At 45.5% G+C, this 24,909-nt stretch overlaps 1 protein-coding gene and 1 pseudogene across 1 annotated transcript; one reads left to right on the forward strand and one right to left on the reverse strand.

Annotated features, from left to right (window-relative positions):
• The first annotated feature begins 2,575 nt into the window (after nucleotides 1–2,575).
• Nucleotides 2,576–24,627, forward strand: NEIL2 (nei like DNA glycosylase 2). The gene is made up of 5 exons (XM_026007817.2): nucleotides 2,576–2,749; nucleotides 4,566–4,715; nucleotides 8,216–8,574; nucleotides 20,394–20,590; nucleotides 22,518–24,627. Exons 2-5 carry the CDS (start codon nucleotides 4,578–4,580, stop codon nucleotides 22,829–22,831), a joined length of 1,008 nt encoding a protein of 335 aa, XP_025863602.2. The 5' UTR covers nucleotides 2,576–2,749; nucleotides 4,566–4,577; the 3' UTR covers nucleotides 22,832–24,627.
• LOC112926709 (26S proteasome regulatory subunit 7 pseudogene) lies at nucleotides 18,099–19,467 on the reverse strand (annotated as a pseudogene).
• Nucleotides 24,628–24,909: the final 282 nt, after the last annotated feature.

The raw sequence follows: 24,909 nt of genomic DNA on the forward strand, positions 1-24,909 counted from the left end.
CCGATGTGGGACTTGATCCCAGGACCCTGGGATCACGCCCTGAGCCAAAGGCAGATGCTCAACCACTGAGCCTCCCAGGTGCCCCATGAGGTCGCTGTATTTATTTTATTTTATTTATTTATTCATGAGAGACACAGAGAGAGAGGCAGAGACACAGGCAGAGGGAGAAGCAGGCTCCATGCAGGGAGCCCGACGTGGGACTTGATCCCGGGTCCCCAGGATAAGGCCCAGGGCTGAAGGCAGCGCCAAACCACTGAGCAACCCAGGCTGCCCAAGGTAGCTGTATTTTAATCGATTTTCATGATCACTGTAAATTTAATCTTGTTGAAGAAATCAGGGAGCAGAAAGGAAGAGAGAGGAATTGGTTCCATGGCCAAGACCCAGGCTCCTGTGGGCTGTGGGGTTGACCCCAATCCAGGAGACAAATGGTAACAACTAAAACATATCAAACTCTATGCCAGGCCCAGTGCCAAGAGATTTATGTGAATCATTTCAGTAAATCCCACAGTAGCCCAGTGAGGTAGGCATTTCACTCCATTTTACAGATGAAGAAACTGAGATACAGAGAGGTAAATTACTTGCCGAAGTTCTGCCCCCTAAGTGGTGGGATTTGGACCCCTGTCATCTGATGCAGAAACAGTATTCTTCACTGCTCTTCTATAGAGTTTCTCTTTAAGGAGGTTCTCCTTCCCCAGTCTTATTTTCTTAGAATGAGGATTACATACACTTGCAAGTGTTTATGAGTGTTTTGCATCTAATATCTCATTTAATCATTCTTTCAAAGAATATTTATGATTGAGCGCTTAAGCACTGTGCTCTAAGTCCTTGCTGCTCCAAGTGTGGTCTCTGGACCAGCAGCATCTGGGAGCTTGTGGGAAAGGCAAAATCTTGGGCCACCTGCTAGAAACCTGAGTCAGGATCTTTATTTAAATAAGATTCTCAGGGGATTCATAGGCATATTAAAGTTTAAGAAACCCTGCTTTATATTTCCATAATAAAGCCATATGTATCTCAAATATGAATAGCTTCAGAGAGATTGGCTTGCTTGTCTTCCCATAGCTAACAAAGAGGCAGTATATCAAAGACCTTACAGCAGTGGCGTTGAGCAGCTACTTGACCTGCATAGTATGTGCTCAGCAAGTAGCTGTTATTATAAATGAGAAAGTCAAGCTGTGAATCATTTGGTTTCTTAACTCTATAGTCCTTTGGCCTCAGCAGAGCCTTCTTAGGCATCAGGCATTCATTTCAAGAGGTGAGACAACGATTGTGGCTCTGGCTTCCTTCCCAGCTCAGCCAGGGTCTAGAGAATGGGGACTTAAGGAGCTCCAGAAGCTACCATTTGTGTACACCTAATCCCTACAGCAGGTAGGGGATGTCCAGGGACATCTTGGTGGGGATGTTATTCTCCAGAAGAGGCCAACTATAGGAAGAGGGACACTAGAAGGTTCTCAGGGGATCTGTCCTGGAAACTCAGCATCTGCAAACCTCATCCCCTTTGTCTTCAGGGTCCCACTGTGCTGAGGAACATCAGTATCCCAAGCTTTCCTAGCCTTCCTCCCCTCACTTCCTGCCCTATTCCTTTAGTATAAGGCCACCTGTACTGCTGCCTCCTGATCAGCAGGACACAGCCTGTCTCCTCTGCTGGCCACGTCCTTCTCAGGACTGCCTGCTATCCTGGACAGTTTCCAGAACACCTGCGCTGGCACTTCCCCAAACTTCCCTGTTGTCTTCTTGGAAAGTGCTGGCTCCCCACTCTCTTTGGAGAACTAACAATGGAACATATTTATTTTTTTTTAAGAGCCTACCGTTTTATCTTTATTATGCTATGAAACAAAAATTTAAACACTATTTTTAAAGCAAAATTTGATTATGGCAAAATCAAGTAACACTGTTCAAATAATACAAAGGGAAAGACCCCACTCTTCAAATATTTCATGAGCACTTCTTGACAACCTGTTTCCTTTCCAAAATGACCTGAGCTTGGAAGCCTTCCAAATCAACTCGAAGACTTCGCCCCAAGCACCCAAAGTTCTATTCAGGAACTTCACTCTTTTCTATAACCGCCTGCCTTCCTAAGAGGATAAACTTTCCCAAGTCGGATTCTTCGTCTCCTCCACGTGCTGGATCCCTGTGTCTCAGCCCTTTTTCTCCCACTTTCTCTCGCCCTTTATGCCTGACACGCGGCCCCAGCCAGGCCTCCAGGGACCTCCTGGGGAGCAGCCTCGCGTCCTCCCAAGCCAGAGCGAGGCCCCGCCCCCTCGAGGCCCCGCCCCTCGAGCCCCGCCCCGCTCTGCCCTCGCCCCACGCCCCGCCCCTTCGAGGCCCCGCCCCCACGCCCCGTCCCGCCCCCCGCGCCCGCGGCCCCGCCCCCCGTGCGCCCCGTCCCGCCCCGGGGGCGGAGCCCCGCTCTGCCCTCGCCCCACGCCCCGCCCCCTCGAGGCCCCGCCCCCCGCCCCGTCCCGCCCCCGCGCGCCCCGTCCCGCCCCGGGGGCGGAGCCCCGCTCTACCCCGCGCCCGGCGGAACCCCCCCCCCGGCCAAGCCCCTCCCCCGGGAGGAGGAGCCCCGCGCCTCCCCTCCCCTGCCCACCTCCCGACCTATCCCCGCTGCGCGTTCCCGGGACCTTCCCGCGTCCATCCCTGCGCAGCCGTGCGCGGACGGCGGCCGAGACCGCGCTGCGCCCTGCGCCCGAGGCGACGTGCGGGCCTCGCCGCAGCACTGGGGGTGTCGAGGGGCGCGGGCCCGAAGTCGGTGAGTGCAGCCTCCCGCCCCTCCGTGGCGCGCAGCCCCCGCGCTCGGGAGTGCCCGCTTCCCCGCGGCCTGCGCCGGGACCGCGCTGTGACCCGCAGCTGGAAGCATCCCTTACGGAACTGCACCCCAGGCGCGTGTTTTGGGTGGCTTGTTTACCGTGTACCTCCCTGCATTTACCCCGGGGAGGCTCCCCTGGGGCCCTGTCTCCGCACCCTGCATCTCGCCGCCCCACCTAGAGAAGGGCAGAAAGCCGCCAGGGTAGAGCCTCCCTCCGGGAGTGAGTGATTAACCCCAGAGGAAGACGCTCCGAAGCCCCTCTCCTCGGCCGCTTCCAGTGTGGTCCGCTGGGGAGCCGCGAACCCGCGAGCCCCTGGAGGGAGGGGGCTTGAGACTAGGCAAGACGCCCCCCTCAAATCTGTGTCCTCAAATCTGCCTCCACTCCCTTAAGGCTGTGGCAAAGACAGCTCGCTGCCCAGTTTCCCATCCATAAGCATCCCTCACAAGAACATGCCCACGTGTTAAGAGATTTCAAGGGTTAGATGCATTTCGGATGAAAGGTTTTCCAGAAGCTTCCTCAGTTGGAGATGACCTGGGCGGCCACTGAGAGCTAGCTGGTTGAGGTTAAGGTCTCTGAAGTCAGGCAAGTCTTGCAACCCAACACTTTTGTCAGGATAGCCTCGACAATGCCTTGAAGGTCTGATAAGGAGAAACAGCACTACCCTTTAGCGAAAATAAAGCACCATCCCCCGTAAAATACACGTTATTGAATGTGCTGCTAATTCGACTGTGAGAAAGCGTGGATATAGTAAGATCTCCATTTTGGAGATTTTTAATTGTCTTTTAGAATTGTTAAACTACAGTAGTAACCACTCTGCCAGGTACCTACTTAGTTCTTTGGGTTTTCATCGTAAATTACAGTCTTGTGCAGGTGAGGAAACAGGTGGCTAAGTAGTGTACCTTGGGTAAGGGGCAGGCCCGGGGGGACATCTAGCTGTGAGAAGCCAGGGCACAGGCCATTCAGACTCCAACATCTGAATGCTTTATACATAAACTCTTAGTGAACTTGTTTGATTTGGGGCAGGGAGAGATGAGGGTCACAGATAGCCATACATCAAGGTTAAAACAACCTCAGCTGTTATCAGTTACCAGAGATAATTATCTGCAGTTAAGCTGGACGTGGCCTCTCCCTGCTCTGAACTAACATGACCCCGTGTCTGCACTTGTCATAGTTCTGAGCTCTGCCTTGTCGTCACATACACGGTGCCCCTCCTGGTGGGGTGGTCCTGGGAAGACGAGATCTACATCTGTGTCTCTGTGTCCCTTACACTCTTCTCTTCCATCACCATTTCTCCTCTAAAGTGCTGCTGATAAATCAGCAGTAATAGGCTGGAATGATTGGTATGACTGAAGTAGGGGCAGGGGTATGAAGAAAGCTTGGAGGCGAGTTTGGGGCCCAACTCGGGGTGCAGGTGGTAAGTACCAAAGGCCAGCTCCCATTCAGGCTGCTGCAACGTCAAAGAAGGGGGCTCCCATGACATGATGCCTTAGCATGCTGTCAGTGCTTAATAAGTGTTTTCTGCATGGAGAAACGTGAGAGGGGCCAGAAAGGGAAACCATTGCTGGGAAACTGGGCCACACCCTGCCATAGCTGGTCCATCTCTTTGATCTGACCCCTCTTCTCAGCCACACTCCCTCTGTGACCATATATACTTTTCAAGTCAATGGCAAAAAATAGCTGCTCAAAAGTTTGGAACTTTGCACCCACCAGAAATGCCAGAGAAAAACTAGCTCAGTCAGTGGCTTCTTTTCCCCATAGCTGCCTGCAGGGATGCCGGAAGGACCATCTGTGAGGAAGTTTCACCACTTGGTCTCCCCCTTTGTGGGGCAGCAGGTGGTCAAGACAGGGGGCAGCAGTAAGAAGCTGAATCCTGCCAGCTTTCAGTTCCTGTGGCTCCAGGATGCCCAGGTGAGTTCATCGGGGCTTGTTTGCTACCTCCTGTAAATGGGCTGGCTCCATCAGCACATCCTGTGACTTCCCTTAGAACTTCTCTCAAGAATTTTAAACTAGCACTTCCTTGAGCCCAGGACAACCATGCTAGGACCCCACGCAGCTCCTCCTCTTTAGGTCTGATGTTTCTCAGCCAGAAGTGGGCATCTCAGTGGCCTGTGGAACTCTAAAATGTATACTGTGCACACATTAGCTGGAGATTCAGATTCAGAGAGTGTAGTGATTCTGGTCACCCAGGGTCCAGCTGACTCTGATGTATGCCTCTGGTTGGGAACGAGCAAGGAGGTAAGGAAGGCACTTAGCCTTCTGATCTAGATTCAGGTCGGCTCATCTACACCTTGAGCATGAGTCAGAATTGCCTCCAGGGGCTCCCAGGGCTACTGTGGTCTGACTTGTGCCTCCTGGAAGCCTGCTTCTTATCCTATCCCAAATCACTCTTCGAGTCATGGTGAACTACCCGGGGCTCCTCAACCAATCCTTCTTGCCCACGGTTTTGACACGTTCCCCACCCCCCACCCCCATTTGGGCAGATCTTCCTTTTTTCCCCCACCTCTGCCCCCATTCCTGTCCCTTCATGTGACTGGTAATTCCTCGTCGTCGTCATCGTCGTCAGCCTTGCCATTACATCCTCTGAGAAGCCTGGCCTGTCTGCTCTAAGGGTGGGGAGAGACTTCTCTGTGCTTGCAGGGCACCCTGTACTTCCCTCTATTGGATCTTTATTGCTGAATTGGTCCTACTGGTTGAGCAGAGGAGACAGATTGACAAGGCAGGGCCTGAGCCCTCATAGTATTGTATGCCCAACACTTAGCTGAGTGCCGGCTCTTAGGAAGCATATATATATGGTAATAAGCTATAGAAAAAGTAAATTAGCTCCTTTGCTTTGCTGTGTGCTCCTAAGCAAATTACTTAATCTCTTAGTTGGAGTTTCTACAATTGTAAAATGGAGATAAATTGCTTAGCAGTTAAAATTGTGTTAAATAGACTTTATGGCTGACATAGGTGCTCAATAAAGGTTAATCCTCTTTTTTCCACCTTGTCCTTCAAACACATCTTGTGGGTTATAAAACCTTCTTGGTTAGAACTGAAAAGAGATCTTCTAGACCTTCACTTATTTTTTTTTAATTTTATTTATTTATTCATGAGAGACAGAGAGAGAGGCAGAGACACAGGCAGAGGGAGAAGCATACTCTATGCAGGGAGCCCGACGCTGAACTCAATCCCAGGACTCCAGGATCACACCCCGGGCTGAAGGCAGGCGCTAAACCACTGAGCCACCCAGGGATCCCCTAGACCTTCACTTATATTTTCTACATTTGGAGATAGAGGATCAGAAAGGGAGAACACTCCACCCAAGTTGATATGTCAACCTGATATGGGCTAGCTGGATCCCAGGCCACCTGACCTCCAGATCTGCGCTCCTCCCATGAGAGCTTTTGGACTCTGACCAGATTACTGAAAGGTTTGCAGGGGCAGGATTGGATCCTTTCATCTCTGGAACCTTAGCCCGTGCCTGTCCCAGATCTGGCTCTCAGAGAATATTTACGGAATGGCTGAGTGGACAGAAGAATGTGTGGATAGGGAGCCTCGAGATGGAACTGCGAACTGGTTCCTAGTAAACCAACACAGAAATTGGTGTTGTGGGACCCGAGAACCCTGAGGGACAGAGAGAACTGTCTCGCATGTGGTTGGTAAGTTCTCATCACTGTGCTCCCTTCTCAGTGCCTCTACCTCCTAAGGATCTGAGTTGAATTTGGAAAGGAAGACCTCTCTCTACAACGGGGAAGCCTGTTAGGTAATTGAATGGGAAGGGGGGAAGCATATAATGCCCATTGGAGGGCCTCAGCAGAGAAGAGGTCCTTGTGGCCTGAAGTAAAAGGTTTCATGGAGGAAGTAAGATTTGAGTTGGACCTTGAAGGATGAAGGATTTAGGTGGACCAGAAGGAAAAGAAAGGGCGTTTCAGATTTGTGAAGCAGTCACAGATAGGCGAATGGAGATAGAATGAGCAACATGGGCTAATGAAGCAGGGAAAAGATTGGTTCTACCCTCTACCACCCGTTTTTCTGGCCTGTCTCTTCTGTGTCTTTCCTCGTTGGTTCTCCAGTTTCTGTTTGGAATTGTGTTTAATTATGACTATGGATTCAGAAGAGCAGCTTCTTCATGTCTGGAGCTTTGGTTTTTGCCTCTGCCCATTGACATAGTGTGAAGTCCTGAGGAGGTGGTCCAGGATATGTGGGAGAACACGAGGTCATCGGGTACCAAGCTCCTTCTGTAGGATTTTACTGCTGCCAGTTTGTGTATGGTGTGCATGGCTGTGTGCTAATTATTTCTAACAAAGGAAAAGAATTAGGAATTAAATAAGAGGACTAGGGACGCCTGGGTGGCTCAGTGGTTGAGCATCTGCCTTTGGCTCAGATCATGATCCTGGGGTCCTTGGATCGAGTCCCGCATCAGGCTCCCCACAAGGAGCCTGCTTCTCCCTCTGCTTGTGCCTCTGCCTCTCTCTCTCTCTCTGTGCCTATCATGAATAAATAAATAAAATTTAAAAAAAATACAAGGATGACAATTTGTATTTATTTCTTAGCTAATCTGTGAAAACATTGGCAGCATATCTTCTCAGTCATTCTAGGGTGGTCCTGCTGTCTAGCATGGACCTATGTTACTGCTAATCTAATTCTTCTAGCTTTCAATCACTTTTTTTAAAAAAGATTTTATTTATTTATTCACGATAGACAGAGACAGAGACACAGGCAAAGGAAGAAGCAGGCTCCATGCCAGGAGCCTGACGTGGGACTCGATCCCGGGACTCCAGGATCGCGCCCTGGGCCAAAGGCAGGCACCAAACCGCTGAGTCACCCAGGGATCCCTGCTTTCAATCACTTTGAAAACCATGTGCTAACCACTCGTATCACTGCAGCTAAGAGCAAAGCCAGATCCAAAATACTCAACTTGGGGAGCTTCATGGAAGAGGCAAGAAGGGATAAGTTTGCATTAGGCCTAATATCTGCATATACTTCTAGTCTTCCCTTTTCTGGATCTGTAAGGCTGTCTTCATCCATTCAGACTACTGTAACAGGATAGCACAGACTAGGTAGGTAGGTGGTTTATAAACAAGAGAAATTTATATCCCACAGTTCCAGAGAATAGAAATCCAAGATGAGACAACCTGGCAGTTTTGGTGTCTGGTGAGAACCTGCTTCCTGGTTCATAGCCATCTTCTTGCTGTCTTCACATGATGCCGGGGCAAGGGCACTCTCTGGGATCTCTTCTATAGGGACACTAATCCCTTTTAGGAGGACTTCACCCTCATGACCTAATTACCTCCTGGAGGTGCCACCTCCAGATACCATCACATTGTGGGTTAAGTTTCAACATACAGATTAGGCGGTTGGTGGTGTGAGGGGAGGTGGCCACAAGTCCATAGCAAAGACTTAGATCGTGTTCGGTTTTTTTTTTCTAGGTCCATGGAAAGAAATTATTCCTTAGATTTGATCCAGATGAAGAACTTGGGTCCCTTGGCAATGTCTCACTGCCTGAGCCTCTACAAAAAGGAGAGAGGGAGGAAGAGGACGAGGACCAAAAGCAGGCCTTGAGGCCCAGCAGCCAGAACATCTCTAATGAGTCCTCTCAGCCCCTGGAGCTTGTCATTCCCAGTGGAGACAGTGGTTTGGAGTGTTTGCAGGGAGACACTTCTGCTGGAGGAGGTGCTGAGAGGTGGCTGCAGGTCAGCTTCGGTTTATTTGGCAGCATTTGGGTGAACGAGTTCTCCAGAGCAAAGAAAGCAAACAAGAGGGGTGACTGGCGGGACCCCATTCCGAGGTAATGGCGTGGTTGAACATGCTGTGGGTCATGGCTCTGCAGGGCCTGTGGGTTTTCACTCGGGTCCCATGTGCTGGTCGGGGGCTGGGCTCTGTGGGCTCACTCAGGTGAGCTCTGCAGCAGCCCTCTTCCTCAGAGACAGAAGACACCTCGCTGGCCACCTATAGGTCTGTGCTCAGAGGGGGTGGAAGTGTACTGGGACAGCTTAGAAAAGGGAAGAACTTTCCCAATAAGCATGGGACATTTTATGGCTTGACTAGTGCACTCTGAATTTAGGGACAGAATTGTCCCCATTTTAATCCGTTGAATGGTGGGAAGAATATCTTGGTGTGTAAAACCCCGTCCATGTTCAGGATTATTTCCTCAGTGCAGATTTTCCCCCAGGAGTCGTTGCTGGTCACTGAGAATAAACATTCTCATGGCCTTGGAGAAGTGCTCACTTAGCTGAATTTTTTTTTAAGATTTTATTTATTCATAAGAGAGACACACACAGAGAGGCAGAGATACAGGCAGAGGGAGAAGCAGGCTCCATGCAGGGAGCCTGATGCCGGACTTGATCCTGGGACTCTAGGATCACGCCCTGGGCCAAAGGCAGGCGCTCAACCGCTGAGCCATGCAGATGTCCCTTTAGCTGAATTCTTAACTAGTTTTGAATTATTTGTATACTTTTTAATCAATTTGTAGTGGCTTTGTATATTATGTGTTAACCTTTGTGATATGTAGTGCCAGTATTGTTTCAAGCCTACCTGTGTCTTTTGATAATGTTTATGCTTTTTGGCATTCAAGATTTAAAAATTTTTTAGGAGTGCTTAGGTGGCTTAGTCGATGAAGGGTCGGACTCTTGGTTTTGGCTCAGGTCATGATCTTATGGATTGTGGGATGGAGCCCTGCATCATATCTGGCTCCATGTTCAGTGGGGAGTCACCTGTAGATTCTTACCCTCTGCCCCTCCCCCCATTCATGCACTCCTGCTCTCTAAAATAAATCTAAACAATTTTTAAAAATATCTCAGGTTGGGATCCCTGGGTGGCGCAGCGGTTTGGCGCCTGCCTTTGGCCCAGGGCGCGATCCTGGAGACCCGGGATCGAATCCCACATCGGGCTCCCGGTGCATGGAGCCTGCTTCTCCTTCTGCCTGTGTCTCTGCCTCTCTCTCTCTCTCTCTCTCTGTGTGACTGTCATAAATAAATAAAAATAAAAAAAATAAAAATGTTTTAAAAATATCTCAGGCAGCCCGGGTGGCTCAGTGGTTTAGCGCTGCCTTCAGCCCAGGGCATGATCTTGGAGACCCAGGATCAAGTCCCACGTCAGGCTCCCTGCATGGAGCCTGCTTCTCCCTCTGCCTGTGTCTCTGCCTTTCTCTTTCTCTCTCTCTGTGTCTCTCATGAATAAATAATTAAATAAAAATATCTATTGAAGTATAGTTGACATCAAGGTTTTGTCAGTTTCAGGTGTAGAACGAAATGATTCAACAATTCTAGACATTACTCAGTGTTCACAATGATAAATGTAGTCATCATCTATCACCAAACAATGTTATTACAGTATTATTGACTATATTCCCTATACTGTACTTTTCATTTCTGTGACTTACTTATTTTAGAACTGCAAGTCTTTACCTCTTAATCCTCTGTACCTATTTTGTCCATCCTCCCACCCCTTGGGACTTTACATTTTTGTGGGGTCATTGGTCCATAGTTTTCTTGATAGTTCTTAAGGTTTCTCCTCTTGCCAAAGAAGGCCCCTTCTACCTAAAAGTCACACTACTCTTCCATTTTCTAAAGTTCCATAATTACATATCTTTATGTTCACAACTATAGTGTTTATTTATGGTATGACATAGGGCTGGTAAGATGCTTTTGGACTGTAAAAAACAACTCAGACTGGATTGAGTGGGGAGGAGATTTTTTGGCTCACATAATGGGAAGTTTTGATTGACAGTGGGCATTGGTGTTGACTCAGTTCCCAGCTATGGGCTTCACGTGCTTGTGATTATCTTGTCTGTGCATTTATCCACATGTTGGTCTCGTCCTTAGACCAGCAGCAAGAGGCCCTTGTAGTCCAGGCTTTATGTCCACACAGGAAGAGAGAAGAGGGGAAGAGAAGGTCATTTCTCGAAGTTCAGATGAGCAAGGAGAGCTTTCTCAGAAACTCTCAGCAAACCTCTCATGGCATGAAGCTGGCTCATGGGCTGATTGCTGAATTAGTCACCAGTCAGGGCAATGGAAATGCTCTTCACTAACAAGCCTCATCCCTAACTGGGTTTTCAAATTTATTGTCCCAGAGTTAATACACATCATTCTCTGATTTTTTAAATATATTCTTGTGAAGTTATATCTGCCTTTTTTTTTCTTCTTCATGTTTTTTATTTTCCTTTGTCACCTACCCCCCTTTTTTTCTTAGTCTTACCAAAGTTTTATCAGCTTTGTTGATCTTTCAAACAAATGATATTAGTTTTATATACTCTATATGGGAAGAGTATTTTCTGATTTTCCAAATGTTTCATTGGGGTCATCATTTTGTTTTGTTGTCATTTTTTTATTGGATTGTGATCAGGATATCAAGCCTGTAAGTTTTCTACTTTGGGCATCTATTAAAATTTGCAGCCAAACACATCATTGATCTTTGCTTATATTTTGTGTACATAAATGAAGATATAGTATGTTATGTTCATGAAAAGTAAAACATTATGTAACTGTTAAGAACAAGTTATTGCTTTATTGCTTTGCTCATGCAAATTCTCCCCATCCTTACTTATTTTTTGTTTATTTAATATGTCAAACGTGGGAAGAGGAGCATTAAAATCCTCTAGGGTGATTGTGGTTTTAGGAAGTTCCTCCTTGCCTTTCTATGTGTTCATGTGTTTGCTATCCTGTTGTCCAAAGCATCAAGGCCTCTGACTCTCACAGGTTCTTTGTAGTGTTATTATTAAATAACAATACACCCTCGGAGAGCCTGGGTGGCTCAGTCAGTTAAGGGTCTTGATTTGGGCTCAGGTCATGATCTCAGGCTCGTGAGTTCGAGCCCCACATCAGGCTCCATACTGAGCATGGAGTCTGCTTAAGATTCTCTCTTCTCTCCTCTCCCTCTGCCCCTTCCCTCCACCTCTCCCTCTCTTTTTCTCTGTCTCATTCTCAAAACAATAAAGTAAAATAAAATAATAGCATACTCTCTATTTGCCTTTGTCTTGAATTCTGCTTTTCTTTTTTTTCCTTTAATTTCAGTTAATTAACATATTATTGGTTTCAGAGGTAGAGTTCACTGATTTCATCAGTCTTATATAATACCCAATGCTCATTACATCATCCAGTTACCCTGTCCCATCACCCGCTACCCTCCAGGGACCCTCAGTTTGTTTCCTATGATTAAGAGTCTCTTGTGGTTGTCTCCCTCTCTGATTTCATCTTGTTTTATTTTTCCCTCTCTTGCCCTATAATCCTCTGTTTTGTTTCTTAAATTCCACATATGAGTGAAATCATGTAATTGTCTTTCTCTGATGGACTTATATAACTTAGCATAATACTCTCTAGTTCTATTCACGTTGTTGCAAATGGCAAGATTTCATTTTTTTGATGGCTGAGTAATATTCCATTGTATGTAAATAAGCCACATCTTTGTCCATTCATCTGTTGATGGACATCTGGGCTCTTTCCATAGTTTGGCTATTGTGGACATAGCTGCTATAAACATTGGGGTGCAGGTGGCCCTTCAGATCACTATATTTGTATCTTTGGGATAAATTCCCAGTAGTGCAATTGCTAGGTTATAGGACAGCTCTATTTTCAACTTTTTGAGGAACCTCCATACTATTTTCCCAGAGTCGCTGCACCAGCTTGCAATCCCACCAAGTGTAAGAGGGTTCCCTGTCCCTCACCAACATCTGTTTCCTGACTTGTTATTTTTAGCCATTCTGACTGGTGTGAGGTGGTATCTCATAGTAGTTTTGATTTGTATTTTCCTGATGCCAAGTGATGTGGAGCATTTTTTCGTGTGTCCATTGGCCATTGTATGTCTTCTTTGGAGAACTGTTTATGTCTTCTGCCCATTTCTTGATTGGATTATTTGTTCTTTGGGTGTTGAATTGTTAAGTTCTTTACAGATTTTGGATACTAGCTCTTTATCTGATACGCCATTTGCAAATATCTTCTCCCATTCTGTTGATTATCTTGAGTTTTTTTTAACTGTTCCCTTTGCTGTGTAGAAGTTTTTTATCTTGATGAAGTCCCAATCGTTGATTTTTGCCTTTGTTTCCCTTGCCTTTGGAAACATGTCTAGCAAGAAGTTGCCATGGCCAGGGTCATAGAAGTTGCTGCCTGTGTTCTCCTCTAGGATTTTGATGGATTCCTGTCTCACATTCGTTCATTTTTGAGTCTATTTTTGTATATGGTGTAAGGAAATGGTCTAGTTTCATTCTGTATGTGGCTGTCCAATTTTCCCAACAGTATTTGTTGAAGAGGCTGTCTTTTTTCCAGTGGATATTCTTTTCTGCTTTGTCTAAGATTAGTTGACCATAGAGTTGAGGGTCCCATTTCTGGGTTCTCTATTCTGTTCCATTGATTTGTGTGTCTGTTTTTGTGCCAGAACCATGATCACAGCTTTGTAATGTAGCTTAAAGTCCTGAATTGCGATGCCGGTTTTGTTTTCCTTTTCAACATTCCTTGGACTATTTGGGGTCTTTTTAGTTCCATACAAATATTAGGATTATTTGTTCCAGCTCTGGGAATAATGTTGCTGGTATTTTGATAGGTATTGCATTGAATGTGTAGATTGCACTAGGTAGCATAGACATTTTAATAATATTTGTTCTCATGTATGAGCATGCAACATTTTTCCATTTCTTTGTGTCTTTCTCAATTTCCTTCATGAGTGTTCTGTAGTTTTCTGAATACAGATCCTTTGTCTCTTTGATTAGGTTTATTCCTAGATATCTTATTTTTTTTAATTTTATTATTAATTTATGATAGTCACAGAGAGAGAGAGAGAGAGAGAGAGAGAGAGAGGCAGAGACACAGGCAGAGGGAGAAGCAGGCTCCATGCACCGGGAGCCCGATGTGGGATTCGATCCCGGATCTCCAGGATCGCGCCCTGGGCCAAAGGCAGGCGCCAAACCGCTGCGCCACCCAGGGATCCCTATTCCTAGATATCTTATTGTTTTGGGTTCAATTGTAAATGGGATTGTCTCTTTAATTTCTCTTTCTTCTGTCTCATTTGTTAGTGTGTAGATATGCCACTGTTTCCTGTGCGTTGATTTTATATCCTGCCACTTTGCTGAATTCCTGTATAAGTTCTGGCCATTTTAGGCTGGAGTCTTTTGGATTTTCCATATACAGTGTCATGTCATCTGTGAAGAGTGAGAGTTTCAGCTCTTCTTTGCTGATTTGGATGCCTTTTATTTCTTTTTGTTGTCTAATTGCTGAGGCCAGGACTTCTAGTACTGTGTTGATCAGTAGTGGTGATAGTGAACATCCCTTCTGTTCCTGACCTTAGGGGAAAAGCTCTCAGTTTTTCCCCACTGAGAATGATTTTGCTGTGGGCTTTTCATATATGGCTTTTATGATGCTGAGGTATGTTCCCTCATTCTTAGACTGTGAAGAGTTTTAATCCAGAAAGAATGCTGAATTTTGTGAAATGCTTTTTCTTCATCTATTGAGAAGATCCTATGGTTCTTGTCCTTTCTTTTATTAATGTAGTGTATTGCATTTATTGATTTGCAGATATTGTACCACCCTTGCAGCCCAGGAACATATCCCACTTGGTTGTGGTGAATAATCCTTTTAATATACTGTTGGATCCTATTGGCTAGTGTCTTGGTGGGAATTTTTGCATCTATGTTCATCAGGGATGTTGGTCTGTAATCCTCCTTTTTGATGGGGTCTTTGTCTAGTTTTGAGATCAAGGTAATGCTGGCCTCATAGGAAGAGTTTGGAAGGGCAGCCCCGATGGCCCAGCGATTTGGCGCCGCTTTTGGCCCGGGGTGTGATCCTGGAGACCCGGGATCGAGTCCCACGTCAGGCTCCCTGCATGGGGCCTACTTCTCCCTCTGCCTGTGTCTTTGCCTCTCTCTCTTTGTGTCTGTCATGAATAAATAAATCAAAATCTTTTTTTATTTTTTTATTTTAAAAAATTTTTTTTAATAAATAAAAATCTTTAAAAAAAAGTTTGGAAGTTTTCCTTCCGTTTCTATTTTTTGAAACAGTTTCAGAAGAATGGGTATTAATTCTTCTTTAAATGTTTGGTAGAATTCTGCTAAGAGGCCATCTGGCCCTGGACTCTTGTTTTTTGGGAGATTTTTAATTACTGATTCAATTTCTTTGCTGGTTATGGGTCTTTTCAGGTTTTCTATTTCTTCCTGTTTCAGTTTTGTTAGTTTATACATTTCTAGGAATACATCCATTTCTTCCAGATTGCCTAATTTGTTGGCATATAGTTGCTTATAATATGTTGTTATAATTGTTTGTGTTTCTTCAGTGTTGGTGGTGATTTGTCCCCTTTCATTCATGATTTTATTTATTTAGGTCCTTTCTCTTTTTGATAAGTTTGGCCAGCAGTTTATCAATCTTAATTCTTTCAGAGAACCAACTCTTAGTTTCATTGATCTGTTCTACTATTCTTTTGGTTTCTATTTTATTGATTTCTGCTCTAATCTTTATTCTCTTCTGCTTGGTTTAGGCTTTATTTGCTTCTTTCTCTAGCTCCTTTAGGTGTAAGGTTAGTTTGTATATTTGAAACTGTTGTTTCTTTAGAAAGGCTTGTATTGCTATATACTTCCCTCTAGGGACCACCATTGCTGCATCCCAAATATTTGAACAGTTCTGCTTTCATTTTCATTTGTTTCCATGAATTTTTAAAATTCCTCTTTGATTTCCCAGTTGACCCATTCATTCTTTATCCTTTTTAAAAAAGATTTTATTTATTTATCCATGAGACATGCAGAGAGAGATGGAGAGAGACATAGGGAGAGGAAGAAGCAGGCTCTCTGTGAGAAGCCTGATGCAGGACTCAATTCCAGAACCCTGGGATCATCCCCTGAGCCAAAGGCAGATGGTCAACCACTGAGCCACCCAGGGGCCCCCCCATTCGTTCTTCAGTAGGATGCTCTTTAGCCTCCATGTATTTAAGTTCTTTCCAAATTTCTCTCTCTCTTTTTTTTTAAACAGTATTGAAGGCTATTTCTAAAGATCTTTTATTTATTTATTTATGGTAGACATAGAGAGAGAGCGAGAACGAGGCAGAGACACAGGCAGAGGGATAAGCAGGCTCCATGCCGGGAGCCTGACGCGGGACTCGATCCCAGGACTCCAGGACCGTGCCCTGGGCCAAAGGCAGGTGCTAAACCACTGAGCCACCCAGGGATCCCAGTTTTTCTCTTTAAAAAAAAAAAAGATTTTATTTATTCATGAGAGAGAGAAATAGGCAGAGACATAGGCAGATGGAGAAGCAGGCTTGATCCTGGATCCCGGGATCAGGCCCTGAACTGAAGGCAGATGCTGAACCACTGAGGCACCCGGGTGTCCCCAAATTTTCTCTTGTGATTGAGTTCTGGTTTCAAAACATCATAGTCTGAAAATATTCAGGGAACGATCACAGTCTTTTGGTACTAGTTAAGACCTGATTTGTGACCCAGTATGTAGTCTGTTCTGGAGAATTTTCCACATGTGCTGGAGAAGAATGTGTACTCTGTTGCTTTAGGATGGAATGCTCTGAATCTGTGAAATCCATCTGGTCCAGTGTATCATTCAAAGCCCTCGTTTCCTTGTTGATTTTCTGCTTTGATAATCTGTCCATTGCAGTGAGTAGGGTGTTAAAGTCCCCTGCTATTATTGTATTGTTCATGTGTTTCTTTTATTTTGTTATTAATTGGCTTATGTAATTGGATGCTCGCATGTTAGGGGCATAAATATTTACAATTGTTCGATCTTCTTTTTGGGTGGACCCTTTAATTATGACATAGTGTCTTTCCTCATCTCTTATTACAGTCTTTGGTTTAAAGTCTAATTTTTCTGATAGAAGGATTCTTTTTTTATATCTCTGGTTGAGTTCACAGGTGTTCAGAATGATTTAATAGCTATCTAGCGGAGTTCCTGGGACCAGACAAAACTAAGGTCTCCTACTCCTCTGCCATCTTGGACTCTCTGAATTCTGCTTTTCTTGATAGTGATAATGCCACTCAGTGCTTGGTTGGTCCCCCACTTGTTTTTTTTCCACTTAGAGTGTGCTTTTTCACTTACTTTAGATATATTTCTTATGAACAGAGTGTATTGAGCTTTTGTATCTCTTTAAAGTCAAACCAAAACACTTTGTTTTGAAATAGGGTAACTGTGGTGTTTGGATTTTCTTCCATTTGCCATTTTATTATACCTTGTTTGTTTTTTTTTTTCTGTTGAGTTTCTCAAGTTTCTTTTAAATTTTTTTTTTATTTTTTTATTCCTGTTGATTGCAAGTACTGCTATTCATCTTCTTTCTGTTGGTCATAATGTTCCCTTTAAATTAGACCTGTATTTTTTCTTCATTAACAGTGACCAAATGTTTAATAACATTAGTAACATGTTTCCCTTCTTACTGAATCTGGTTTTTTGCTCTCTTTCTTTCATCCTTTGGAGAGGACGCCTTGGAAATATTCCTTTTTTTAAAAAATTTTTATTTATTTATGATAGTCACAGAGAGAGAGAGGCAGAGACATAGGCAGAGGGAGAAGCAGGCTCCATGCACTGGGAGCCCGATGTGGGATTCGATCCCGGGTCTCCAGGATCGCGCCCTGGGTCAAAGGCAGGCACTAAACCGCTGCGCCACCCAGGGATCCCCTTGGAAATATTTCTACTTCACTACTTCTTTTCTGTCCTGTTCACCCCATATTTTGTGTTTGCTGAGATAGTTCAGAATTTTAGTTCTAGATTGTTAACTATATATTATTATTAATTATCTGTAATTAATTAATATTAAAAACACATTAATGTGGGTATCCTCTTTGTTTTTATTCAATTTTGAAACCGTTTATTTTTGTGCATGCAATGGTTACTAACAAGTCTATTTAGTAAGGTTAGGATTCTAGTTAAAAGAAGTGTTTTTGGGCAGCCCCGGTGGCTCAGCAGGTTTAGTGCCACCTTCAGCCCAGGGCATGATCCTGGAGACCCGGGATCGAGTACCATATCAGGCTCCCTGCATGGAGCCTGCTTCTCCCTTTGCCTGTGTCTCTGTCTCTGTCTCTCTCTCTCTCTCTCTCATGAATAAATAAATAAAATCTTTAAAAAAAAAAGTTTTCATCAAAGCTTTCAGAGTTCAGTTGTATGTCATAGAGCAGGGAGTAGCACTGAATTTGGCATAAGACTTATTTATAGCCTCCATGGAATCATCCTCAGTAGCGATTTTTCACCATTCCCTGATGGCAAGCATACCAGCTCCGTGCAAATGCTTCTTTTTTTTTTATATATATAAATTTATTTTTTTATTGGTGTTCAATTTGCCAACATATAGAATAACACCCAGTGCTCATCCCATCAAGTGCCCCCCTCAGTGCCTGTCACCCAGTCACCCCCACCCCCCGCCCACCTCCCCTTCCACCCCTGTGCAAATGCTTCTAAGCTTAGCACCAGATCTATTTGGACCCAGTCATGCTAACAACTCAAATTTGATATCTCTTTCGACACTCACAGAACGAGCATGAATCTTAAAAATGGGAGTCCAACCCTCTAGATCAGGTAAGCTAAATGTAGTCTTTCTATCCATTTTCCCTGGCCTTATCAGTGCTGGATGCAAAATGTCAGGTCTGGTAGTGGCCATCAGCACTTTAATGTTGCCTCAAGGATAAAACTTTCCATTTGATTGATCAGTTCCAGCATCGTTCTTTGTACTTCATTGTCTCCTTCAGCAGCAGCATCAAAATGAGCCCCTCCACTAGCATCAATTTCATAAAAGAGATAAGGCAGGCTTGTTTTGTTCTGGGCATTTCAGAGAGTTCATGAACCATTCGATGGCCCTGTTCACAGACATACTTCTGTACAAGTTCACATCCCATAACTCGAACGAAGAAGCACCAGTCCTGTTAGCCACTGACCAAGCACAGAGTGTTTTGCCTGTACCCATGGACCAAAGATTAGCACACCCTTGGGAGGCTCAATGTCAAGGTTAACAAACCTCCCTGGATGAAGTAATGGGGTTTCAACTACCAAAGTTTCTGAATCTCTTCCTTAGAGCCAGCCACATCACTGCATGTGACATTAGGTTTTTCCTCCACCTGCATCATGATAACCATTGCGTCAATCTTAGGAGGCAGTGGAATGTGAATTTGATACTTATTTCCATCCATACCAACTCTCATCCCTTCTTCAATGTTGGTAGGTGCTACTTGATCACTGAGGTCCATCACAAATGTAGCCATGTGCTTCACGTTGATAATGCACTTTGGGTCCTCCAAATCAGCGCTGATCATCTCTGTGCACCTCACAGCCTGCAGAAGCTGTTCACTCTGCAGTGTTCACTTTTCTGTAGCCAAATCACAAGAGTGAGGTGGGGCCAGGCCAGTGTCAGATTCTTTAATACCAGTGAGTTCATTCATCTGCTCAAGAAGGTGTTGCATGTCATCTTCAACCTGCTTTATCTGCCTAGAGTCAGTGCTCTGACCATATGTTTTCAGCAAGGCAATCTTCCCCTCACCCAGACCTCAGATGGGCTCGTCGTCATCCTCCTCCTCATTCTCTGGTTGTCCGCAGATCAGCACTGAGGTAATCCAGCCTTTTAGGAGCTCCAAGTGCCTCTCAGCTCCTTAGTGATCACATGGCACCTCACTTGCTTCTGGCGGTCAGCATAGGTAGCTTCTGATTCAAGAATGCCTTCCTAACACATTACAGTTCTCAGCTGTGCTCTTGTACGGTCTCTTTAGATCTCTCACAATAAACATGTAGCCCAGGGCTGCCCTTCTGTCCTTTCCTTTCCCTGTCCCCTCGGCTTGAGGTCCCTGCTGACCTCATTTCTGTGGGGCATGTATTTTTCCTTGAGTAAACCTCAGAGACTGTGGTAGATGTGCCTCTGAATCCTTTTCCTCTAAAGTTGTCCTTCCAGGTGAGCACCTGGGGGGCTCAGTCAGTTAAGTGCTCAATTCTCGATTTCAACTCAGGTCGTGATTTCAGGTCGTGGGATCGAGCCCTGACTCAGGCTCCATGCTCAACATAGAATATGCTGGTCCCTGCCCTGCTGCTCTCCCCACCCCCCCCCATCTCACACACACACACACACTCCCTCTCAAATAAATAAATATAATTAAAAAAATAAGTAAACAAAGTTGCCCTTTTACTTCCACATCAGAATAGCATCCAGGTCAGATACATGGATGTATCTTCCATTCTGCCTCAGATGTGGGGTCTGGTCTGGTTATCTACCCTTACACAGTAACCCATTATTTCTTTATCAAAGTTCAAAGTTTTTCCTGTGTCCTTGGAATTCAGGAAGTCATGGGCATATATGTAGGGGTATGTATTTCTTGGTAAATCTTGCCTGGACTGGGAGTGGTGCCTCTTTGGCATCCATTTCTCTGTCTTTCCTAAAAAACTGCTTTTGTGCAAGTAGCCACACCTCCTGGGCTTTAAGACTTCTGTGCGTCATGTTATCTTCAGTGAACCTGTATGGCTATGATCAGAAAGTTGGAGCTATACATATGTTTTCTTTTAATTACTGCATGTAGCCCTGAGATTTTTATGATTCTGGCAGAGCCATCCCTTTTCTCGTTTGGAGTCTTGGCTTCCCTGGGTTAACTTTGACGTTGGAGTGGGACCTGTGTGTACGTATCCCCTCAATTACCTGTACTTAGAATCTTTTCTTTCTTTCCAGGTTGGTCTTGTACCTTAGCGGTGGCAGCTTCCTGGCATTTTATAATTGTCAGATGTCCTGGAGATCTTCCGCCTTGGTCCAACCCACCTCTGACATCTTGTCTGAAAAGTTCCATCGAGGACAAGCCTTGGAAGCCCTGGGACGGGAGCAGCCTGTCTGCTATACACTATTGGACCAAAGATACTTCTCAGGCTTAGGTATAACTGATGAGAAAGGGATGAGACCCACCTCAGGTCTCCTTGCGGCAATCACTTACTCGCCTTAGCTTCACTTCCTTCAGGTTTGACTGAGAAAGTTAGGTTAGACAATTTCTGGTTTTTCTCTTGGCTTCCGAATTTACATCCTAATTATATTATCAGCTGGAGTCTGCCCATGGCCACACCATAGCATAACTTCCTAAAGGGCAGGAGTCATGTCTTCTTTCTTTTTGAATCCTCTCGTGCCTGGTGCAGTGCCTGGCACTGACTTGATTACTCAGTCAGTGTCTTCAGGGAACGGGACACTGTGCAATTTGCTGAGGGAGAGCAGTGCATTTGCTAACAGGGCCTCTCGCAGATGGAGCTGCCTGCTGGCAAAGAACAGATGCCTCAGGCCTCCATCAGGATCTTAAAAGCCATGAGTGAAGAAGCAGGTTCCCTCTCTGTTCAGATGTCCTGAGCAATGAAACCATGAGCATTTTCAGGTGAAGAAAAGAGCTGAGCAATTTGAAAACTAGAACAGCTAACTAGCTGAATTCTAAGAACTGACTGCTCTTACTACTACCTCCACAGAGGACTAAGTGCTTCTGTGACTGGCTACTGAGTCAGTTGAGTGAGCTGCTGGTGACAAAATCACCTCATATCCACTCCCCTCAGCAGCAGGGAGGAGGCCCAGGGGCTTGCCAGATGGTGGCCTTGCATTTTCACATTAAGACCTGTGGGAGCCCATGCACCCTGAGGGAGAAAGAGGCCTTCAGGAGTAGCCTGTGGGATATTTATAAGCAGGAGCTAATGCTCTCTTAAGTAGTTATTGTTACTAACAATAGTAAGAACAGCCGACATCTTTCAAGTGACTAACATGCCAGGTACCTGGTTTTATAACTGCTAGTCTGTAGAATAGCTACTTGTTAGTTTTCCCTTTATTCACATGAATAAACCAGAGCAAAGGACACATTGCTGCTAAGTGGTGCAGATGAGATACGAATCCACGTAGTTTGCCAGGGAACTGAAGAGAAACGTGTGTGTGACTAGGGGTGTGATTATGAAGCCCTTGCAAAGAGCGGTGATGTCCTTCATCCATTATCCTGCACATGCTGAACACTTGCATTCTACCAAGTTCAGCTTCTCTCCTCCAGGAGATTATTAATGGCCCGGCAAGCATGAGCTCATTTCACTGCAACTTCAGATAGATTATGACAAATGCCTAGTAGAGGTTAAAGAAAGTGTGCCATTGGAGCGTTCTGAAGAGAGTTATTGATTCTGGAAGGAGGAGGGATCAAGGCTGGCTTCACCAAGAACAAGGCAGTAGTAGACAAACAGTGAAATAATACTTTCTAATACTTTATATTTCAGGCATTAGGCTTGACATTTTAAATAATAACAGCTAATATTTACTGAGTGGTTACCAGCCGCAGTGCTCAGCGTGTGTGTGTGTCAGTCAGTGTGTGCGAGAGAGAGAGAGAGAGAGAGAGAGAGAGAGAGAGAGAAAGAGGATTCTCATTTACTGCTCACAAAAGCCAGGTAACCGATCCCCATTTTACAGATGAGGAGTGTGAAGCTTATAGAAGCTAAGGAACTTGCCAGGGTCACATGGCTAGGATCCGATTGAGCAGGGGTTCAAATGCAGGCGGTCAGGTTCCATAGCCTGTTTTGATAACCTCTTCGCTGTAACATGGTCCATGGTTTTACCTTCACAACAACCTGCAAGGTAAGTAAGTATTAGCAAACTCACTTGGCAGACAGGGAAGTTGACTGAGAGTACGTGACTTGCCCACTTGCCAGGCCATGGTAGAGTTGGTTCTGGGTCCTCTGAGGGATCTCTCCTGCTGCCGCCATACCAGCTTCAGAAGTTTGTTGACTTTGTGGACTGGGCTTATCATGGATGTGTTGTTCTTCCTTCCCTTGTCCTCTCCCTGCTTCCTCCCAGGGAACATCATTAAGAATGAAGCCTTGTACAGAGCCGGGATCCATCCCCTTTCTCTTGGTTCACTCCTCAGTCCTCGGCATCTTGAGGCCCTCGTGGATCACGTGGTGGAGTTCAGTGCAGACTGGCTTCAGGGCAAGTTCCAGGGCAAACAGCAGCACACGCAGATCTACCAGAAAGAGCAGTGTCCCATCGGGCATCCGGTCATGAAAGACGCATTCGGGCCTCCAGGTGGTTTCCAGAGGCTGACCTGGTGGTGCCCTCAGTGCCAGCCCAGGCTGCCACCCAACGAGCAAGAGCAGGCCCAGCTCTCCTAGCATGCTCCAGCCCTTCTTCACAGAATCTTGCCCTCAAGGGGCCGTGATTCCTTAATGTCAAGAAAGCAGGTGTTGTCAGCGTTTGGGTCTGAGTTCAGGAGTTTGAGAGTAGGGTGGGTCAGGGGGATGTCAGTAATGCTGCTAGCCATCTCGCTGGAGTTAGGTTGAAGGCGGTTTCTGCAGGGTTCCATTTTTTCCTTCTCTAGTTTTGGTTAATTCTTGCTATCTAATGCTGCCATTGGGAAAGATGAGAAAAATCCTGATGACGACAGTAAAGGGAAAAACCCAGTGGGGCGATGCGAAAGCACATGGAAAGCAGCTATGCTTCAACGTTACTTTGCAGGTACTTGGTTTTGTGTTTGAAAACTTGGTTGATTGTAAGTCTCTCTGTTTAAGACACAGGAAAACAGAATTTTCTTTCTTTGTTCTCCTAGAGGATGGAGTAGCACATGAGAGCAGTGCTCTGATTGAGCCTCCTGCCTGGATCCTTTTCCATGGGGTGGAGACCCCTGGAGAAGGGTCAGAGGAGGAGAGGGACCGGGGAATTGGCCACCTTCCCGCTGTGCCCAGGGGGCTTTAGGAAAAAGCCACTTACTTCCTCCTCAAGGTGATATATTTGACTGTTGGTATGTTGAGCAGCACAGGAATCGAGGGTTGTAGAGACACTGTCAGGCTGTTAGCAACAGCTATAAGAAAGTAGGACAGCTTTATTTATGAAAATAAAGCTCTGTGTTATTTTCTGTTGTCATCTTTATTTGGCGGCCCAGACTCTTACGCTGTGAATAACTGAGCTCTCAATGAAGGCGCCTACCTAGGGCCCGCTGATGTAGCCTGATGCATCCACTTAAAAGGAACAGGACAGGGAGGGGGTGAATATACACCTGCTTTTCTGCTCATAGATGTGCTCCCCTGGCATGAAATCTGCCAAAGCACAGCTGGATTTACTTCTGTTGCACCAGCCTCTGGCCTGCAAATCACTATGTGATTTGCACTAGTGAAATGAAAACAGTGGTTAATATTTCTGGCTTTCCCTTCATCTCTCTTATGTCATCAGAAGTTGTTAACATTGGGGAAGGCCATTGTATGGCTTAGTTGTAACCCGTAGAATAGTTAATATATACTGAATACATACCCTGGAAAGCTTTTAGCCTAGTTCTGGCCATATCATCTGCAGAAATCCCCACGGTGATGAGTACTCACTGTTACTGTCATTGTTTTATAGATGAGGAAACTGAACTCCAGACTAGAGGCTGAGGAACTTGCTTAACATCACATAGTTAACAAAGTTCAAGGGCACGCACTTATCACCTACTATTTTGTGGTCCCCTCTGCATCAGGCCTCTGTAACTGTGCCCCAGTGCCAACCCCCGTGCTGGCTGACATCGTTAGGGGTATGTCCCTAGAAGTAGCCAAGCTTCCTTTGATCCATCTTCTCTAAAAATAGGCCCCTAGGAAGAAGCATCATTTGTGATGTCTCACAGATGAAGGGTTCTGTCATTAAATAATGCTCCCTCTTGGAGCTTTCTGGAGCTTATAGAAGGTTCCAAGAAACCCTGCACAATTTCCAAACCATTTTATCATGAAACCCATTTTACCAGGGCACCTGGGTGGTTCAGTCAGTTAAGCAGCTGCCTTCAGCTCAGGTCATAATCTTGGGGTCCTGGGATCAAGCCCTGCATCTGGCTCCCTGCTCAGCAGGAAATCTGCTTCTCCCTCTCCCTCTGCTTGCTGCTTCTTCCTCTGCTTGTGCACTCACTCTCTCTCTCTGCCAAATAAATAAAATCTTAAGAAACCCATTTTACCTTTACTCTTCTTTGGAACAGAGTGTAGAAAAGGCTGTAATCCATTAGGATCCAACATTTCTGCACACATGGTTTCAATCTGCTTTCAAATGTGCCTCTCCACAGTCTGATTTTCCTTTGGATTGTTACCTGTAACCAGTACAGCAACCCTGTTCAATCATGACAATTTTTCTTAAAGATTTTATTAGCGAGAGAGAGCATGAGCCGGGTGAGGAGCAGAGGGAGAAGCAGACTCCCCGCTGAGCAGGGAGCCTGATGCTGGGCTCCAACCCAGGA

Source organism: Vulpes vulpes, chromosome 9 (assembly GCF_048418805.1).
Source record: "Vulpes vulpes isolate BD-2025 chromosome 9, VulVul3, whole genome shotgun sequence".
NCBI classification, from domain to species: Eukaryota; Metazoa; Chordata; class Mammalia; order Carnivora; family Canidae; genus Vulpes; species Vulpes vulpes.